The sequence below is a fragment of the Pinus tabuliformis genome, chromosome 3_1 (assembly GCF_031772625.1).
Source record: "Pinus tabuliformis cultivar Carrire ecotype Pingquan chromosome 3_1, CPIR1, whole genome shotgun sequence".
Taxonomy (NCBI): Eukaryota; Viridiplantae; Streptophyta; class Pinopsida; order Pinales; family Pinaceae; genus Pinus; species Pinus tabuliformis.
The window spans coordinates 633,836,400-633,856,699 of record NC_142301.1 but is presented as its reverse complement, the minus strand read 5'-3'; the positions used below and the strand labels follow the sequence as shown (position 1 = coordinate 633,856,699).

The 20,300-nt window shown below is 37.0% G+C and overlaps 1 protein-coding gene and 1 pseudogene across 1 annotated transcript in view; one reads left to right on the top strand and one right to left on the bottom strand.

Moving 5' to 3' along the window:
* Positions 1-3,506: 3,506 nt before the first annotated feature.
* Positions 3,507-20,300, bottom strand: part of LOC149188664 (caffeoylshikimate esterase-like) — an 82,150-nt gene continuing 65,356 nt past the window's right edge. Inside the window, exons 5-10 of the mRNA XM_089410035.1 lie at positions 19,411-19,443; positions 19,108-19,254; positions 18,811-18,941; positions 18,246-18,383; positions 4,170-4,268; positions 3,507-4,072 (exon numbers count right to left, since the gene is read on the bottom strand). Coding sequence (XP_089266161.1) covers positions 3,848-4,072; positions 4,170-4,268; positions 18,246-18,383; positions 18,811-18,941; positions 19,108-19,254; positions 19,411-19,443 — 773 coding nt within the window. The 3' untranslated portion in view covers positions 3,507-3,847. The remainder of the gene's footprint in view (positions 4,073-4,169; positions 4,269-18,245; positions 18,384-18,810; positions 18,942-19,107; positions 19,255-19,410; positions 19,444-20,300) is intronic.
* LOC149188666 (uncharacterized) lies at positions 14,852-15,698 on the top strand (annotated as a pseudogene).

Here is a 20,300-nt window from a genome sequence, read left to right as displayed (position 1 = left end):
ATTCATTCCTTTTGTGCTTCTAATCTCTCCTTAAAGAATTAGGGCTCACTCATTTTAGATGTCCACTCTATTTGCAATGTTTTAAAATGTTAATTCCTTGGTTCAATGACTTTACCATTCATTTTGATTCATTGTTTACTTTTGTAAGATGGTGTACATTTTCATTTTTACTCTACAAGGTAGACATACATCCTTGTGTAGGAAGAGATGAAGTAATTTTTTTACCTTCTTATTTTCACCATATTAAATTTTAAAATCACCTTAGTCTTGGATTTTTTCCATTTTTTAAAACACTATGCATAGTCATTAGGGGACTTTTGAGGTCTAAAATGGGCCTCCTAAGGAAATTATAAAATAATAGTGGAAATAATAAAATAAGATCAAATTTTAGAGTGAAAAAAGACAAAACTATTTTTTCAACTCATATTTTCAACTTATCTTTGTATGGGTTTACTCAAATTTTGAGCGAAAACACTCGTTCAATGCATAATTTGATTCCTCATCCAAGGAGTACCCATGTTGCATACTTTTGATGGACCCTGCTACACAAAAAATGAGAAATATATGGAAAACATGATTGCAATCACTTTTTTTCATGTATTTCTGATTTTTCGTGTAGAATGGTCCATTGAAAGTATGAAACATGGGTACTCCTTGAATGAGGAATTAAATTTTGCATCCAACGAGTACTCCCACTTGAAATTTGAGTAAAAACTTAGGGAGATAAGTTCAAAATACAAGTTGAAAAAGTAGTTTTATTATTTTATTATTTTTTAATCTTTGTACTTTTTTACTCCAAAAATGGTGAATCATCCCCCATGGTTGACATCATCATCTTGAATCCTATTGGTTCTTATAAAGTTTATTTTGATTGTACATTTTTCTTAGGAGGCCCATTTTAGACCTCAAAAATCCCCTAATGGTACTTCATTCATTCGGCTCACATTAGGCCCATTCTTAGTGTATCTTGTAAATATATAGGAAGCACCACCATAATGTTTCAAATGTACACCTCAACCATAATGCATTACAAATGTAACAATCCTAGGTTAAAGTTCATGTAATAACGAATAATAAAAGAAAAATAAGACCAAGGTCATGGGACACATATTCCAAGCTGAATGTTGGGAAATCACTTTAGTGGGCATCACTTGTGGTTCAATAATGACTATGGAAATTGGAAAAGGAATTGAGAAAGGAAAAGAGACAATAATTAGAATTTATTTATGAAAACAAATGAAAATAGGAGAAAATGAAGGTGAAGAGACACATATTTGCATGCAAGAAAATTAGAGTAAAATGAAGAAAAATAGGAGATCAATGATAAAAAGGCACCTAAGAAATAATTGACAACTTTTGCCCATCTTTGGAGCAGGTGTAGCAATGAAAAGAGAATAAGCACTTGGATAAAAAAGAAAAAGGAAGGAAAAGGAAAAGCAAAGGAAAGCAAGGAGAAGGTTGGATCAACAACTCCAGCAAGAGGATTTTTGCAGTTAACAAGTTGCATGTGTGATTTCCTAGTTGAGATGTGAATGCATGGTACATGCATTTTCTTATTTGGTTCATTTGTTTTCATTGGAATGGGTTTTGCCTAGTTTGATAGTAGTTTTAGCCTTGCCTTTTCATTCACTGGATAGTCATGGTGTGATGGGATTCATTATTGGTTGGGCTTTGGATTGTCTAAAGGTTTTGGAACTAGATGAGGTGCTCTCAGAATAATTCCCAGGGGTTGGCGATGGATATGGTTTTCTCTACGAAGCCTTTAACAGGTGGGCGGACAAAGGAAAATTCCTCAAAGTATGGTGAAGAAATTTTGAGGCATCCAAGCTCGGTTTGATTTTTTTTATCTCAGGACCGGTTTATGTGAGAACATTGTAGCTTGAGGGTGGGGGTGGTTTAACCTATGGATTCCCTTGTTGATTATGTCTTAGTTTATCCCATGAGATTCCACATTCATGCTTGGAATATTGCATAGGGGTGATTGGCTTAAAGAGGATCCCACATTCCTTCACTATCTCTAGAGGAATTTTCTTATCTCCGCCCATCTGTCAAGAGTTCTAGTAGAAACCCCTTCTCCACCCTTGACCCTTGGGAATTTTCCCAAGTCCATCTCAACCAGGATCTAAGTCTACCGATCATCCAAAGCTCAATCAAAATAGAGAACACACTACATCATGGTTATCGAGGAAATGGCAAGACAAGGTTGAAAGCACTGTCAATCTAGGCAAATTCCATGTCAATGACAACAAAATAACTAAAGAACCACATGCATGTACAATGCATCCAAATCTCAGCAAGGAAATCACACATGCAAGTTGTTACTTGCAATGAACTCTAGTTGTAGCTATTGACCTAACCTTCTTTTCCATTGTCCACGATTCCTTTTCTTATCCTTTGTTTGATTCTCTCCAAGTCCAAGTGAATTTTGGGATGCTCCAAAAATGCTCAAGTGTGCAAGAGTGTAAGAGAGATAAAATGAACAAGAGTTGAACCAAAAACTGTCAAAAGCTAAACAAACAAAAGTTGTGAACTATTTCATTGATGTTTTTTTATCATTGATGTCTAGTCTTGTCCTTTCCTTTTTTTTCATTTTCCTTCATTTTCTCTCTAATTTCTCATGCATGCATAATTGTGTCTTTTCATCTTTCTTTTCTCCTATTTTCCTTTATTTTCTTACTTAAACGTCATTTATTACCTCTTTGCCTTTGCCAATGTCTTCTGTCAATTTCCATAGCTATTAATAAACCACATGTAATGTCCATTATAATGCTTTTCCCTTTATTCAGCTTGGAATACATGTCTTGTGAACAAGGTTGATTTTTTCCTTTTTACATGGAAATGTAACCCAAAATTGTTACATATATAAAATAGAACACCAACCTAGTTATCTTTTCTTGAAGTCATCTTACTAAACAATACAATTAAGCCTATTTAAAACCCCAGTTATAAAGCTATATAAAAGGATCATAGCTTAGATTTGGAAAATAGAAAAATGAAAGATAATGAGTTCCTAGAAAAGTTGCGGAAGTTGCGGAACTTAGATTTGGAAAGTAAAAGAATAGAAGATAATGAGCCATCCACAATACAAATCTCACAATTTGAAAATTTCATTAACGAAAAATAAAAGCTCCTCATACGTAGATACAAAATATAAACATAAATTATACATAAATATTGTTTGCTTAAAATTAAAACCAATCACAATACTTCTTTTAAATGGATTGAAAAAAAATAAACTAAACTTTAAACTAAAGCATATTGCTTAATAATTCTTTATATATCAACTAATGACAATATTTTAAAATTGATTCAAAATTAAAATTATTGAAATTTTAATATTTCTTTAATATATTAAAATTAAAAAATAATAGGTAAATATCATATCATTTTAGTTTGGTAGGTTAGTTTAATTGATTAGGGTTAAAAACACTTTTATTATTAAAAAATCGCTCGTTCAATTTTTTACGCATCTTCTAGATCAGACGGGTTCAATTCTCTACCCATCTTCTAGATCAGACTATATAGTGGTGGAACTTAACGATCACCAGGATCGAGAAGATGTCCGCATACAACACATATGAATGGTAAATCCCACATAAGTTGGGCAGATGATCCTTTCTTCGCGAACGAAATGCCTGAAATGCAAATAAAAGACTGATCAAAAGTTTCGATGCAAGCAAAACTACTAGCTTGAAGGTATCATTCCTTGTATGAGAAACGTATGCACCATTCACACTCGTAACTCACGCACCGAATTATCTGGCGTTGAATATAATATAAAATAAGATAAGATAATGTTATTCAGGCACTTGCTTTTATGACAGACTATTTATGGATGTTTATTTCTTTAGGGGCACCCTGTTGCACTTCTCTCGTCTAACCATCCAATCATGTCTGAAAATACCAACTCTGTGTGCTCGGGAGGTTCTCCATATGTCAATCCATGCCACATATCGGGGTACAGTTTCAGAGTCTTATCTGTGCTTTTGGCAGAAGCATACACTAATTTGCTCACAGATGGGTCTGTTATTTTATCATCTTCCCCATGAAGAATCAGAAAAGGCAGCATCAGCTGCACAACATAATTCATTAAGAACATCATAAGCTTTATCTAGAATAGGTACCTATGAAAGGAAGCAAGGATAACTTAAAATACAATAATTCGGCACCTCGTCCATTCGTTTCTCTATGTCCAAACTTGTCCTCAGCAGCTCGAACCCAGTCTTTAGACGAGGTCTTCCTTGATAAATATATGGGTTTTCCCGCATCTGTGTTTAGCAGCAGGAAACCATGACAATGAAGCAATTATATAAACATATTGGATATGAAACCATGAGGATGAAGCAATTATATATACATACTCGATAATTTTTGAAAAGATAATTTTGAAAAGAAAATGGTTAATAGGAACTAGTAATTTCTTTAGATATATGTAACATTATGCAAGTCACATATACTAGAAACTCATAATTCAGCCTAGAACTATATCTGGAAATCACTAGAAACTGGAGCTTGGGATCAACTGGAGCTGGGATCCCAAACTCTAATGAGATGTCAGAAACTGGAGCAGGGATCCCAGAAACTGGAGCCAGGATCCCAGACTCCAATAAGATGCTTGAACTGGAAATCTCAAACCCCAACTAGACACATTCTTCTAACTGTATTATGACTAGCATTTGCACCAAATGTTGCAAAAGAAACGCCGTAAGGCATAAATTGAGGAACAATCACTACATGGGAATGGGCAAATCTAAATGAGATGCAAATATGTAGCAGAAATGAAATTCTAACGTTGTATAAACAGAAGTTGATTTAGGGTGCCTCACACTATTTTTTATTAATTATTGAATTAATATTGCATATAAATCTCATAAAATTCAATCAACTTATAATTTAAGGCTCCGATCTAAATTTGATTTTGGGTCTTTAACATGGTGATGCCGTGTCTCAACTACTTAACCACTAAACCACAGGCCAACAAAGAAAAGACTGCAAAATGTTACAGCCATTACCATAGTAAACCCGATGACTCTACACACAAGAATTTTTTGGGGAGGGTGTTATTGGAATTAATGAATGGCATAACAGGAGTAGAACCCTTGTCTTCCTTCCAATCCTTGTTTACAAAAGAAAGCTCATTCTGAATGGTATATCTTAGGTTTGGATCGGAAGGCAGAGCTGAAGCCTCTGATAAAAAAGAAAGAGATTTTTCCTTCACTTCATTAAAGAAACTGTAAGTGGGAGTGGGAATATAATTTTTGTTAGTTTTGAAGGTATGTGGAGCATCGAATTTCAGTAATTTGTAAGGGGATGAACTGGCCTCACTACAGTTGTTGTGGTCTAAAGTGGCTGTTAGCTATTTTTGTGGTTGATGTCAGTAGTTTTGTGAGTGTGGCCTCAATGCAGAGTGTTCTTTGTCTTTTGTGCATCTATTGCATTGTCTACAAACTCATTCTGGTGAAAATTGGGCTGGCTAGGAATTTAATACAGGACCTGCTCTACCAATGAGCTACCTGCCCTTTTGAAATTGGGCATCTTTACCGGTTTGATATCAAGGTGTGAATTGGTACCTCCAGCATTCCATTGGGTTAATGCCAAATGGTGTAGTAGCACATAAGTAACTTTTGCAGTGACGTTTCGGGGGAGTAGTTCAAGTTCTGCTGATATTCACCTTCTTTTGCTAGCTAAAAACGTGTTTTAGGTATGGTTACTCAAGGTTGAAGTTATGATAATGAGAAAGATCAAGGCCTAGGTTTTGGGCCGAGTTCTTTGTATGTTTAATCTGCTACATGTGCCTCTGGTTAGAGTTCCTTCTTGAATACTTACTTGAGTTGGTGGAACTTGGAGTTCATAACACTTTCCCGCTTAGTTCAAAATTCATTCCATATTTTCATGCAGCATTGCCTAAAAGTTTCCATGGTGGAATGGATGTTAGCACTGGTTTCCTTTTCTCCAGACGAATCCCGGTTCAATTATGAAAGTACTCTTCTTTATAGCATATGCTGTGTTGGGTGCCAAATTATACATTTCTGTTACTGAAATTCAACTCGAGAATATGGTAATATGGTCATATGTTTATTGTGTTTTCTATTTTCTAGTTGTGGTCTGCCAATCATGTACACGAGCTTTTTTTTCTTATCTTCACAAGATAAGATAATGCATGCTATGTACGTTTAGGAACATCTGAAATATTATCAGAATTGATGGAAACAAGAGACGTTACTATGGAAACATCAGATGAGTCCAAATTGATATCACATGGATCTTTTGATGAACTAGTAGTTGTACCTAAGCTAACCTTAACTGACAACACCTACAAGTCATTACCAACTCCTGTGTTTTATGATGCAAAAAGATAACTTATAGCCTTATATGTTACAAAAATGGTTCTCCATCAACAAAAGGAGCATTCTACATCTGCAAGTGAATGGATTTATTTGGATTTCCATCACTCACAGGGAGGGGACTGCAACAATCATAGTTGTTTTTCTCTTCAGAAAAGTATACAAGATGAAGACAACTGCAAATTGATTAATTTTACAGATCCTTCTTTGAAAGCGACTTCAAATTTTTTGAATATAATGGAGTATTTTGATAAGCACCATGATAGTCAACCTGAAAATAATGGTCCAGAGCTCTCTGAAAGTGTTGGTATATCAGATATTCCAAGGTTCAAGCCTGAGGCTGTTCTGGGTGGGGTACCTGACAACATTGACATGAAAACACAGGATAATCTACAAAATACACTTCAGTCAAGAACTAAGAAGGTCTCTTTATTGTTCAACTCTATGTTTGTATCCAGTGATCTGTCATTTTACTTGAATGTGAAAAGAAGTTTTGTAAGATGTGGAGATCCTTTAGCAAAAGAAACAAGTAGCATGCAAAATTCTTTGCATACCGATCTCAATGAATTCTCAAATACTATTTCATCTAATTTTTATTGTCAAAAGAACATGATACAACTTCATCATATTGAGATGTCCAAATCTGTCATAGACATTATTGATTGCATTCAAACCGATTCTGAAATGGTTTATGAGTTAGATAATGAGCTAAAAAGAATAGTACATACATTTCCAGACCTGAAAAAGCTTTGTATTCCACATGTTAATCAGGTAGATCTAATGAGTTTGATCAAGGACAGGGTTCCCAAATAGGTTCCTTGAAATGTGATACAACTTTGAGAGGACTAGGCACTCTGCATATATTATAGAAGACAACTTTTGATGTTTGTTTCTAAGTGTTCAGGTAGCATATATGTATTTGATAGAGTTGGTTCAAAGCATAGAGTTTATGGAAGATTCTATAAAACAGCCCTATTCTTTGCTTAAATATGCCTTTCTTGACCATCAATAAGCACTTTGGATGTAACATCACCAAAACAAAGAACTTTTGGAGGAGAGTCTACCATGGACTTCATTTCCATTTTCTTATACATTTGGTTAGAAGTACCTAATTTGTTTAACACATATATAATTTTTTATGAGTTCCAATATGATGCTCACTAAAAACAAACAGATAAATCTGATGCAGCCTTGCACCAATAAGTAAACGGCGTAACGTTTCAATTTAAAACGGCAGCATTGGTCCACAGTAAAAAAGCCTTCAAGAGCCATCCTTTTCCTCCAATTGGCTACCTCGAACATCTTATCAAGTGATATGATACAACCTTGGCTTTTACACCAACAGGTATAACGATGTAATCATTCAGTTAAAACAGTAGAACTTGTGCACAGACAGTAATGAAGGGGTATCTACTTTCTCAATTTGGCTACACCATTTTTTTAGCTGTTGAAAATGCATCATATACCACATTAAAAATCAAAGAGATCTGGTGATTGACAAAATATTTTGTAAAAAAATTACTTGTTTAGATTATAACAAGCAGATCATTGTTTACACAATGGATCACAAAAAGTCCATTTGTAAGGGAATAATAATTTGTTAACTTGATCAAACAAGGGAAAGGGTACAGGGTCATAGAAAATGTGGATTCAAGCTGCTGCTGTAACGTTTTTGAGTAACCCACTTATTTTGATGATGTTTTTTGGTTTTGTCCAGATATTTTTCCATGAACAGGATAAAAAGTTTCTATAGTATTTCTTTTAAACATTTGTTAAATAAAATGCTATAGTACTCCATGCACCTGCCATGCACCTCAATTTTTTAAAACTAACTTGTACTCGGATGTAACAGGCTGTAAATCAGAATTGGAAGACAAAAGGATAGTGTGTGAAAAAGTTGAAATACAAAAAACAAAAATAGAAGTAAATCAATTTTTCACATCATATGTAAAAGAACTTATATTCAGATCTAAATGAAACATCCAGCTCCCCCATAAACTTTATGTAATGGATGAGCTCGTATACTCCCTGTCATTAAAGGACAAGTAATGATTTTTGTCATGGATGCCCCCCCATATAATTTAAAGGTTCTCCCATTGAGATTTCCGCAAATGGATGGGCTCTCAAACACTCTGCCATTAAAAGACAAGCAAACCATTTATATTAAAAATAAGATTATATGAGTCAAAAAATACTTATTAGGATAACAGTGATGTGGTACTTATTAGGATAAAACCCTGGCAAACCATTTATATTAAAAATAATGTCATATTGAAGAGACTATATCGAAGCGAGCTCTGCTCTGGCTCTTGCTTGTTATTCCAGATGAAGCAACCTTCAACAGGATGAATCATCTGCTTTAGCATCCAACATGAATTGTTTATAGGTATTGACTGGACAACTTTCCTTCCTTCACAATATAATTCTGTGAAGGGAAATATCTATGAGCCAACTTCATGCATCAATAGCCACAAAGGACTAAAGCACTAACTTCACTCTATCTTAGATTTTGTTTATTTCAAAACTACTAACCTATAAAATCAATAAGATGGAATAAGCTTCATGCTAATCTTTTATCATTCATTCCTACATAATGCTTTGAACCATCATTGGTCTCAAGAATGTATTTGAGAGTCCAATATTTGATGCATTGTTTTATTTGAGAGAAGCGAGCTCTTCTCTGGCTCTTGCTTGTTATTCCAGATAAAGCAACCTTCAACAAGAAGAATCATCTGCTTTAGCATCCAACATGAATTTTTTATAGGTATTGACTGGCCAGCTTTCTTTCCTTCACAATATAATTCTGCGAAGGAAAATCTTCTCCCTTGAAGTATTTGTCTAGAATATCCTACGTTCCAGCTGCATACATTATCTGAAGTAGAGATTTTATGAATAATTAGTCAGAAAACTCTCAAGAATATCTCTGTACTTTTTATGATTCCTGTTTTCTACTTCCAAAGATGACAAAAATGATGAATTAATGGCAACATTAAAGCTTTGTGTAATGGACCATGATGCAATATAATCGACTTTTTGAATTATTTATGAGGTACGTTTGTCAATCAAAGAAATTTCTAAGAACAAAGGGGTGAAATTTAATGAAATATGACACCTAGCCATCTATTATAGTCCCAGAGATATGGGGAGTCATAGCATGGTTTGGCATGGAGCACCATGGATGATCTTTTGGAGCAGGTTGAGCAAACCAAGAGTTAGCAATGTACCTGTTTCCATCACTGCAATTGGCAAGCTAACTTGTTATAACAAACGAGAACATGGTTTAGAAATTTAGAACACAGAAGAATGATTCATTGTCTTTTAGTTGCCTCCAAGAATGACAAAAAGACTGCCAAAGCAGAAAAATACAGTTACATTGTTTTATTAGCAACATATCATCATGCTCTTTCTAAATCTGAGATAAATGTTTTGATGATGGGAGTTGTATGTCCATTATTGACATTGGGAAGTAAGAATTACATGGTGTTCTACCTCCTTTCACATGGTCTAATATAGAACCTAGAAGCCCACAAATAAAGTGGAAGCCCATTTACCAGAGATTTACCCAAATACTATATATTCACCAAATCAGACAAACACTGACTTGAGTATGGCTATAATCAAAAGAAACTTCAATAATGCTTTCCCACATAATCCTTTCCTCAATAATGCTTTGTCTTCAAAAAATCTTCGTCCATGACTCTAGTCATTAATTAGGATTTTCAAGCCATGTATATTCAAATTGGAGCCAGCTTTAATCAACCATCTAAGCATGCAAACACTGGCATAAAAAGGAAGATGAGCTTCTGCTAGAGAAAAGGAGATCTCGAAGCATACAAGTGCATTATTATCTCAAAGCTACTTGTGACTCAACAATAGAAGACTTCTGGGCCCTAGGGGTTAGACTGAGAGGACAAAGCTCAGGGGGTTAATGCTCCCGCCTCAATTTGAATTCATAGACTTAACTGTTCTGTGTGGCTGGGCCTCTCCATGGGACCTAGGGTTTATAGTGGTAGCCCAATGGACTCAAACCCATGCCTAGCGGGTATGAATCCACTCAGTTATTGATTCCCTTAATAGAAATAAAAACAACAAACTTTCCTGCAAGCCTTGTACCATGCCACAGAATGGGCCTTACTACAAATGGCCAAAGCCTCTAAGTCTGTGTTTCAGCGCATTGGACATTGGGATTTTTCTCTCCCCTTGCACACAGTTATGATATATAAGGGGGCTTCTATCTTTATTGTGATTAACATGTTGACTCTGTTCTATCTGCATCTATGTTCCAGATTTATTTGCTTTTTAATGAAGCCATCAATAGGGGCTTATAAATTTTCATGCATTCTTGCTAGAAGGACAATTGCTATTGCAGTATAGTTCTCATGCTAGATGGCCTACTTTCTTCTTTATCTATCCATATCTAGTTATCAAAAACATGGATTTCGAGTGCCTACTTTAATGAAGTCTCCACCAGTGGATGAGTCACACTGTCTGTACAACATTCTTGAAGGAAATCGGATGAGAAATGGAAAGAGGACCTTAAGTAGTGCAAGAGAAATGCAATGGTATTTTGTATTCCTAAGCCTATTCAGATAATGAATAATGCAGTGTGGAGAATGTGATTCCAACCTTCCCGATGATCTTTTGTATAGAATTCCTAATTATTGTGAATTGCAAGTGTTTTCCAGACAGGAATAGCTTAAAAAAGATAAAATTCCATTGCACAGTCAAGGAAACTCATCTGGTAGTGGTGCAAAGTACCTTCACAAAGGCCCTGGTACTTCATGAATTTAGAGGATGCATCTGGGTTTGCATTTGATCATGTTCTAGCGAAATGTTACAATTTGTTTTAAAAATTTAAACCAAAACAAAAATCTTGCATTGCATTCAGAAGTCCAACTCACTTGACCAAGGGAAACAGTTAGAAATTTTAAGGAGGTCAACTTCCAGTATGTAAAGAGAAGGAAATGTGGTAGGAGACCTATTGGCTAATATTGCAATAGAGGAGGAATAGAAGGATCAGACCTAAACACAAATTCATTGTTTCAAAGGGTGGAAAAAGCCATGCAAGGCTATAAATTTAATAAGAATGCTCCTGGCCAGCTCAAAGAGGGAGAAATCTTATTGCACAGGAATTGTAAAGCCATGAGGAGGAATTTAGAAGGACCTATTTTAATTTGAGAATTTATGAGAGAGATACCACATAGAATTCCAAGGTTGAAAGTAGTTCAGCCTAATAATTTCAAAGGGTGGAAATAGCCATGCAAGGCTATAAATTTAATAAGAATAGTCCTGGCCAGCTCAAAGAGGGAGAAATCTTGTTGCGCAAGAATTGTAAAGCCATGAGGAGGAATTGGCATGAGAGCCAAGGAATTTTCTGAGAAGTGAAAATTGGTGGGGAGAAGAAATGCATATGTAAATGCCCAAATAATAGTAAAGCACAGAAGACACTAGAGGTAGGAAGGGACCTAAGAGAATGATCAAACAGGGGACAAAGAGGAAGCACCAAAGGAGCAATCTATCTTTCCCAATTTTGGAGTATCAATGCAACATGGCTCGTCAAGAGAGGCTTGTCGAATAAAATTCCAGGTTCCATGAGGAGAGATTCTCTAGAAAAATTAAGGAGGCAAGGCAAGCTGTTTAGCCAACCTGGAGCTATAAGACCTGGGACAGTCCAGGCCACAAAGAAATACCTTCTTGATGGTGCAGGATGAAACAGGAGGTGCAGTCTTTGGCTGGAAAGGAATTTGACCTGGAAGACAAGGAGAAAAGGAATGTGAATAAGTATTTTTCACCCTGTTCAGTTCTTCATGGATTGTTGAACCAGTCAATTAAGTCATACCTTTAAACAAAGTCGATATTGCAAGGAGATGAGGCTCCACTCTGCCCCTGTGTCCAGAACCTGCCACGCTCCGTTGCCAAGCTGTGCTGAGCTGTGCGGCCGGGGTCACCAGATTGAAAGGAGGCAAGGAAGGCCTCGCTCAAGGGAACACCATCATCCAAATCCAACCCATACTACCTCTATGCGCTCTGGTTGGTTTGCATCCCTGCACAAACAAGAAAACCAGTCAAAAAAAAGATAACCCTAAAAATAGAATAGAAGAAAAAGCAAGAACCCTGGCCTGGCGCTCCTCCTCCTGCAAAAAAATCTGCCCTGTGCGGCCCTCCTCATCCTCCTGGCCCTCCTCCTGCAGAAAAAGCTCGTGCAGCACACGGCGGACTGGCTAGGTAAATGGACAGGTTGGGCTGGGTTTAATTAATTTTTTAACTAATCACTGTTTTTTAATGTTTTCTTTGGACAAAAAAGAATTGTTGAATTGTCTAACAATAGATCTAACGGTTAAGATTAGGACAGAAAGACATTTAGGGGAGTTCATTTTAGAGGGAGACGCCTTACGGCGTAACTAGTTAATCAATGTTATCTCAAAACAGGCAGAAAATAAAGCAAGCCATGGCCTTAAAGAGATAAACGGTGTTTCATCTTTTACTTGGGAGGTGGGAAGGAAATAATCATTGTTTCAAGAAAGGGCAATTTTGGAAACCAATATCCTGAATTGAAATGTAATTTGCCAAAATCAACTCCCAAGCCAACCAGGAGAAGCAATCAAAGGTGAAAATGCTCACAAGATTATCCCTTCTATTGTAATCACATACTTGGCAACTCATTTCCACAAAATACCACATCCATATGCTCGATGGTTACTAAAACCAAACCATTTGCATTGGTGTGTGTGGCTAGCTTCCATCCCAGAGAAGAAAAAGACTAATCAATATTTTGTTTGTGGCATTACTGAAAATTAATAGACGCATGGGCATTTTCCTGTAGTTTTTTCCATCCATAGACAGGAAGGGCACTGCAAATTATTGGCCTACATATAAATTTTTTGGGGAAAGCAGGGTAGGACATCAAATTTCTAGCCTGTTGTGTGGTGGTTTATTGGGGGAAAGCAAACATGCAACAGAGCAAGTACCATCCATATAATAGATCAAAACCTCTGCATCTACTAAAGTAAAAGAAGACTCACCATTTGTATCTCAGGTAATAGCCATCTGTAGGAGTCTCATCAGTAATGATGTTATTGTCGAAACTCTGCAATTGCACATATGGATTTAACTCGCAGCCTACCACAGGAATATCAAGGCCTGAATTTTGGGAAAAGAAATTGAAGCATTTGACAAGTTTTGGCTCCTCGAAGATGACATCAAGGACCTTGTTAGGAGGTGCCCATTTATATTAAGTGCTTCCATGGATAAAGTGCAGAAGAGCATGGACTTTTTTATGCATACTGTAGGGCTTCCTTCAAAGGTTTTTTTATCATGTCCTCATGCAGTGTCTTGTTTCAGCTTGGAGCGTAGGATCAAGCCTTGCCACAAGGTGTTGAGTGCTCTCAGTGGCAATGCAGCCTTCCAAGCGTCCTCCTAGTCTCTTTACTACTCTTGCTTTAAGTGAGCGTAAGTTCCTCGAAAAATATGTCGAGTGCAGTCCTCATGCCAAAAAGTTACTTGAAATGTACAGTGGCAAGCCTGCCCTCTAAAAGACTAGAAATTCGGGTTTCTGTTTTGGTCAGGGTTAGATTGTATTGCGTTGCTCTTATTGATTGAAAGAGGTTTGAGAACATTAACCAAGGGATCATCAGTCTGTTATGATCCAGTGCCATGATCCCTCTAGCCCACATGAGTAATGAGTGGGAATTAGTATATATAGAAGATAATCACGACACAGTCAGTTCCGGTCTGGGATCTTGTTTTGGCCAGTTTATTGTCACACCACAATCACAATCAACATGCACTATTGAAGGATACTCAGTTGTAATACAATCACAGAGAATGCATCAGGTAACACGTTTTTGAAAGATGAAAAAAACTCTCATCACCAGATAATTTGTTTTTTGCTAGTAGTTTTGCAACGATCATGCATTGCTTCCTCCCTTTAAAATGTGATGGGATAGATGTGAAATTTTGACTGTTTGAATCATGGTTAACTTGTAAAAGTAAATATTCAAATCCCGCAGGCAAATGTAGGGACTTCAAATTCTTATCCGTTTCTACAGTATTCTGATCTGATTGTTTCCAGATATGCTATATCTATGAGACTTTACTGGAATTAACACATTTCAAATCCAAGCTAGACATTGCACACTAGTTAATCGGTGTTATCTCAAAACAGGCAGAAAATAAAGCAAGCCATGGCCTTCAAGAGATAAACAGTGTTTCATCTTTTACTTGGGAGGTGGGAAGGAAACAATCATCGTTTCAAGAAAGGGCAATTTTGGAAACCAATATCCCGAATTGAAATGTAATTTGCCAAAATCAACTCCCAAGCCAACCAGGAGAAGCAATCAAAGATATATCGTTTATATATGTAGATTATAATATAATAAACAAATACATTTATATCGTTTATATATGTAGATTATAATATAATAAAGAAATACATCTATTTTCGTATAAATACCGGCCTCTTTTCATCCATTTGTTATGCAGTAATCCCTAATTTCATATCTTCAGCGATGGCCATGTTCGCCCATTACTTGGCTTCATCTTTGGGATCTCAGCGTCACTCCCTGGCAGCGGCTGTTGCAGCACTATCTTCACCATTTCCCCGGATTATTTTGTTAAAATTATCACGGTTTTCTACAACTATTGCTGATAAAGACAAGTCCACAAGCTACCCAGAAGCAGAGAACACATGCCCCGTTTCAGAATTCTTACTCAACGAATGTGGGTTCTGTCAGTCTGAGCTCTCAGCTATCCTTAAAGCAAGGCCATCCATGGTTGCGACGAGATCAGCTCATACAGCCCAACAAGCGGTACAGTTACTGAGAGATTCAGGATTCACAGAACGCCAGGTAAGGATGACTATTACCAGAAACCCATCTATTCTTTTTCTCAATGCTGATTGGCAGTTGAAACCCAAGATTGAGTTCATGAAAACATTGGGCCTTCCTACACAAGACTTGGGAAATGTCATATCCAATGGATCCAGATTGCTCAGCGCCAGTCTCGAGAAAACTCTGCGTCCCAACATCCAGTATCTTCAAAACCTGTTCGGATCAGAGGCTAATGTCTCAATTGTTTTCAAATCGGCACCTTTTATTCTACTTAAACGTAACGGGCCTGAATTTTGGGAAAAGAAATTGAAGCATTTGACAAGTTTTGGGCTCCTCGAAGATGACATCAAGGAGCTTGTTAGGAGGCACCCACTTATATTAAAAGCTTCCATGGATAAGGTGCAGAAGAACATGGACTTTTTTATGCATACTGCAGGGCTTCCTGCAAAGTTTATTTTTTCATATCCTCATGCAGTGTCTTGTTTCAGCTTGGAGCGTAGGATCAAGCCCCGCCACAAGGTGTTGAGTGCTCTCAGTGCAATGCAACCTTCCAAGTGTCCTCCTAGTCTCTTTACTGCTCTTGCTTTAAGTGAGCGTAAGTTCCTCGAAAAATATGTCCAGTGCAGTCCTCATGCCAAAAAGTTACTTGAAATGTGCAGTGGCAAGCCTGCCCTCTAAAAGACTAGAATTTCGGGTTTATGTTTTGGTCAGGTTAGATTGTATTGCGTTACTCTTATTGATTGAAAGAGGTTTGAGAACATCAACCAAGGGATCATCAATCTGTTATGATCCAGTGCCATGATCCCTCTAGTCCACATGAGTAATGGGTGGGAATTAATATATATAGAAAATGATCACGACACAGTCAGTTCCGGTCTGGGATCTTGTTTTGGCCAGCTTATTGTCACACCACAATCACAATCAACATGCACTGTTGAAGGATACTCAGTTGTAATACAATCACAGAGAATGCATCAAATAACACATTTTTGAAAGACGAAAAAAACTCTCATCACCAGATAATTTGTTTTTTTGCTATCACCTTGCAACGATCATGCATTGCTTCCTCCCTTTAAAATGTGATGGGATAGATCTGAAATTTTGACTGTTTGAATCATGGTTAACTTGTAAAAGTAAATATTCAAATCCCGCAGGCAAATGTAGGGACTTCAAATTCTTATCCGTTTCTACCGTAGTCTGATCTGATTGTTTCCAGATATGTTGTATCTATGAGACTTTACTGGAATTGACACATTTCAAATCCAAGCTAGACATTGCACACTAGTTAATCGGTGTTATCTCAAAACAGGTAGAAAATAAAGCAAGCCATGGCATTAAAGAGATAAACAGTGTTTCATCTTTTACTTGGGAGTTGGGAAGGAAACAATCATCGTTTCAAGAAAGGGCAATTTTGGAAACCAATATCCCGAATTGAAATGTAATTGCCAAAATCAACTCCCAAGCCAACCAGGAGAAGCAATCAAATATATATCGTTTATATATGTAGATTATAATATAATAAACAAATACATTTATATCGTTTATATATGTAGATTATAATATAATAAACAAATACATCTATCTTCGTATAAATACCGGCCTCTTTTCATCCATTTGTTATGCAGTAATCCCTAATTTCATATCTTCAGCAATGGCCATGTTTGCCCATTACTTGGCTTCATCTTTGGGATATCACCGTCACTCCCTGGCAGCGGCTGTTGCAGTACTATCTTCACCATTTCCTCGGATTACTTTGTTAAAATTATCACAGTTTTCTACTATTATTGCTGACAAAGACAAGTCCACAAGCTACACAGAAGCAGAGAACACATGCCTGGTTTCAGAATTCTTACTCAACGAATGTGGGTTCAGTCAGTCTGAGCTCTTAGCTATCCTTAAAGCAAGGCCATCCATGGTGGCGATGAGGTCAGCTCATATCGCCGAGCAAGGGGTACAGTTACTGAGAGATTCAGGATGCACAGAACGCCAGGTAAGGCTTGTTGTTACCAGAAACCCATCCATTCTTTGTCTCAACGTTGATCGGCAGTTGAAACCCAAGATTGAGTTCACGAAAACATTGGGCCTTCCTGCACAAGACTTGGGAAATGTCATATCCAATGGATCCAGATTGCTCAACTCCAGTCTCGAGAAAACCCTGCGTCCCAACATCCAGTATCTTCAAAACCTGTTCAGATCAGAGGTTAATGTCTCCATTGTTTTCAAATCGGCACCTTTTATTCTAATTAAACGTAACGGGCCTGAATTTTGGGAAAAGAGATTGAAGCATTTGACAAGTTTTGGGCTCCTCGAAGATGACATGTATCAGTAAAAGCGACATAGGAGGGAGTGGTTCGATTCCACTGATCATTGGTGATGATTTCCACCCTGACGTGCTGCCACACTCCCACACACGAGTACGTCGTCCCCAGATCGATTCCAATTGCTGCTCCCTCGCCCATATTGACACTCTCACACACAGAACGCAGAGAGCGCAGAGAGGGAGTTAACTTACGAAATTGGGCCGAGAGCGATCGAATGCAGAGAGAGAGTTAACTTAAGAAATTGAGCCGAGAGCTATCGAAAATGTCATAAAAACAGAGTACATACACCTTATCATTATCTGCACAAGGCTACACATGCAGTGAAGAAAGACCTGAAGAGTCTCTGAGAAGAGTCTCATCGCTCGCCGAAGAGTCTCATAGCCAGCAGGCAGTCTCTGCCATGAGTTTCATGACCAGCAGAAGAGTCTCATCGCCAGCAGGGCAGGCCTGGCCTTTCATGGCCCATTACCATGGGAAAAAAACTAATTTTCTATGAAAAAACAGATTAAACGAATGGCAGAAAACACCCCAATCATCTAACACACAAAATCAATGGCTCAGGATCGCACAGGTCACATTTTAGGGATGTCTTTCTCAGAGGGAACGCCTTACGGCGTAACAAGTCAGTGTGTCCCCATGAGATTTGCAACCAAGTACCCAGTGAAACAACCACAACTACCCCATCTTCTCACGAGGAGACTACACAATAGATATTACTAGAAGAATGAAATGATATAAAATTAGGTCCTTACCTCCCTTCTCTTTTCCGGGTCCTTGATGCCCGCTTCTGAAATGTCTTGCGTGGGCATAAGCTTCCACGTTGGGATTATGGCAGTTAACGGCCGCAATATGCTTAGAACCACGGGGTGAGGCTTGTATTCGTCGGATATCTGTTGTCAGTATAAACGTAGTGAGTAGGCATATAAAAACCATGATACCAATGTCCAAACTACTAGAAATATTTTGTGATTGGAGTTTTCTTTTGAAAGGAAATTCGTTGGTCTTTATTGGAGTTTTCCTTTGAAGGAATATGTCGGGCTAATTACAGCACGTGATATAGCAGGGACATCCCATGAAGTATGAGACAGAGGCAACCAGGTTGAAAATGAAACTCAAAAATTTTTAACCTACAGACGAAACTGACTTTACCATCTTTCCATATGAACTATAGAAGCATATTTCGACAACTAGAGTTATGCAAATTTTTTATAATCGATACCTTGCACATAGCGCAACAAGCACAGCAACACTTGATACTGAATTCACTGTACAAAGCATATCTCTGCAACTAGAGTTATGCGAATTTATAATTTGTACCTTCAACATAGGGCAAACAAGCACAGCACCACTCCAAAAGTTAGGTTGCTTTCGATGGATGAGAAATGCCACGGCTCCTCCCATTGATTCTCCATAAAGGAACCTCGCTTTCTCCCTATACTCAACGCGCTCTGTAACGTAATATCCATACTATCGTGTTACTTTGTGCAACTAAATATCTCATACAATTCTGTCAGTGTTCCTATAACTACAGCTGTCATACAATTCTTTCAGTGGGCATAAATCACCATAACATTTTAAAATATATCGTGCATAAAGGATCCTAATTATACATACCAGCGACAACCCTGAAAAATGCTGCGGAATCCGCTACAAGGTCGTCGAAGTTTTTTATGTAACAACGTGTTCCATCCGATTTGCCGTGCCCTTCGTAATCTATACCAACTACTGTATATCCGGCCTTTGTAAGCCTCACTGCTGTGTCTGAGAATAGATCCAATTGAATTATTAGATTTCAAAATCGATGAATAAGAAAAAATCATAAACTCCCACAAATATTGTTGTTTAACTAATTTTCTGTTCATATTTATTTATAGTCCATGGGTCCAGTGTGACCGCAGATAGTCACATTCCAAGTACCTTTCATCGAAATGCTGCACTCTGCCCCATAGCCTGCAATCATGAAAAGAAAACAGATTACATGATATAGGTCTGAGATTCCAGACATGTTGTATTTATTTAATTGTAAATTTCGAGAATATCTTATAATTTGTTAAGGAAGTCTGAAAATATAAAATCTACAATAAATATAAAAAACCTAGCCCTAAAAAATATATTCTAAATATTTCAGTTCAAAGTTACCCAATAAATATGAAAAACCTGACAATAAAGAAAATATATTCTAAATATTCCAGTTCAAAGTCACAATTTCCAATCCCGATTAAGGTTATGTTAGGATGTCGACTCTGTACCATGAATTGCAAAGCTATGTGATTCTCACCGTGGCAGAGGCATATAACGGCTTTGGATTGCCTTTCTGCCGGTACCCATCCATCTACAAGTAAAGAGCTTCACTCCTCCCGAACTTTGAATAAAATCCTGTATAATGATTTAAAACAAATAACGTGAGTGGACAAATGGTTAGAAATAATCACGACCCATGTGTTTCAGTGGACTAGGAGTTAATAATTGTTAGGAGTTAATAATGGTCAGGAGTCTTTAATTTAAGTAAAAATAATGACCATAGCTATAGTTTTTACTGCTTTATTTATGTATAAATCTCAGTGTTTATGAATGATATTGTTAAGCTCTTTAGTGAGTCTTCCTTTCTTGATTTTGAGTCTTCGTTTCTTGATTTTGTTTTGATGATTTTTTTAGAGTCTTTTGTGCCGGGTAATATTTTTTTATTTAAGTAGTATTTTTGAGTCACAAGATAAATCTAATGATTTTATCGATGACTATAAATATCAGCTGTAGAGTATTCCATATAATCTTGTGGTTGAATAGTTGAAGAGTTACCTTGACTATAA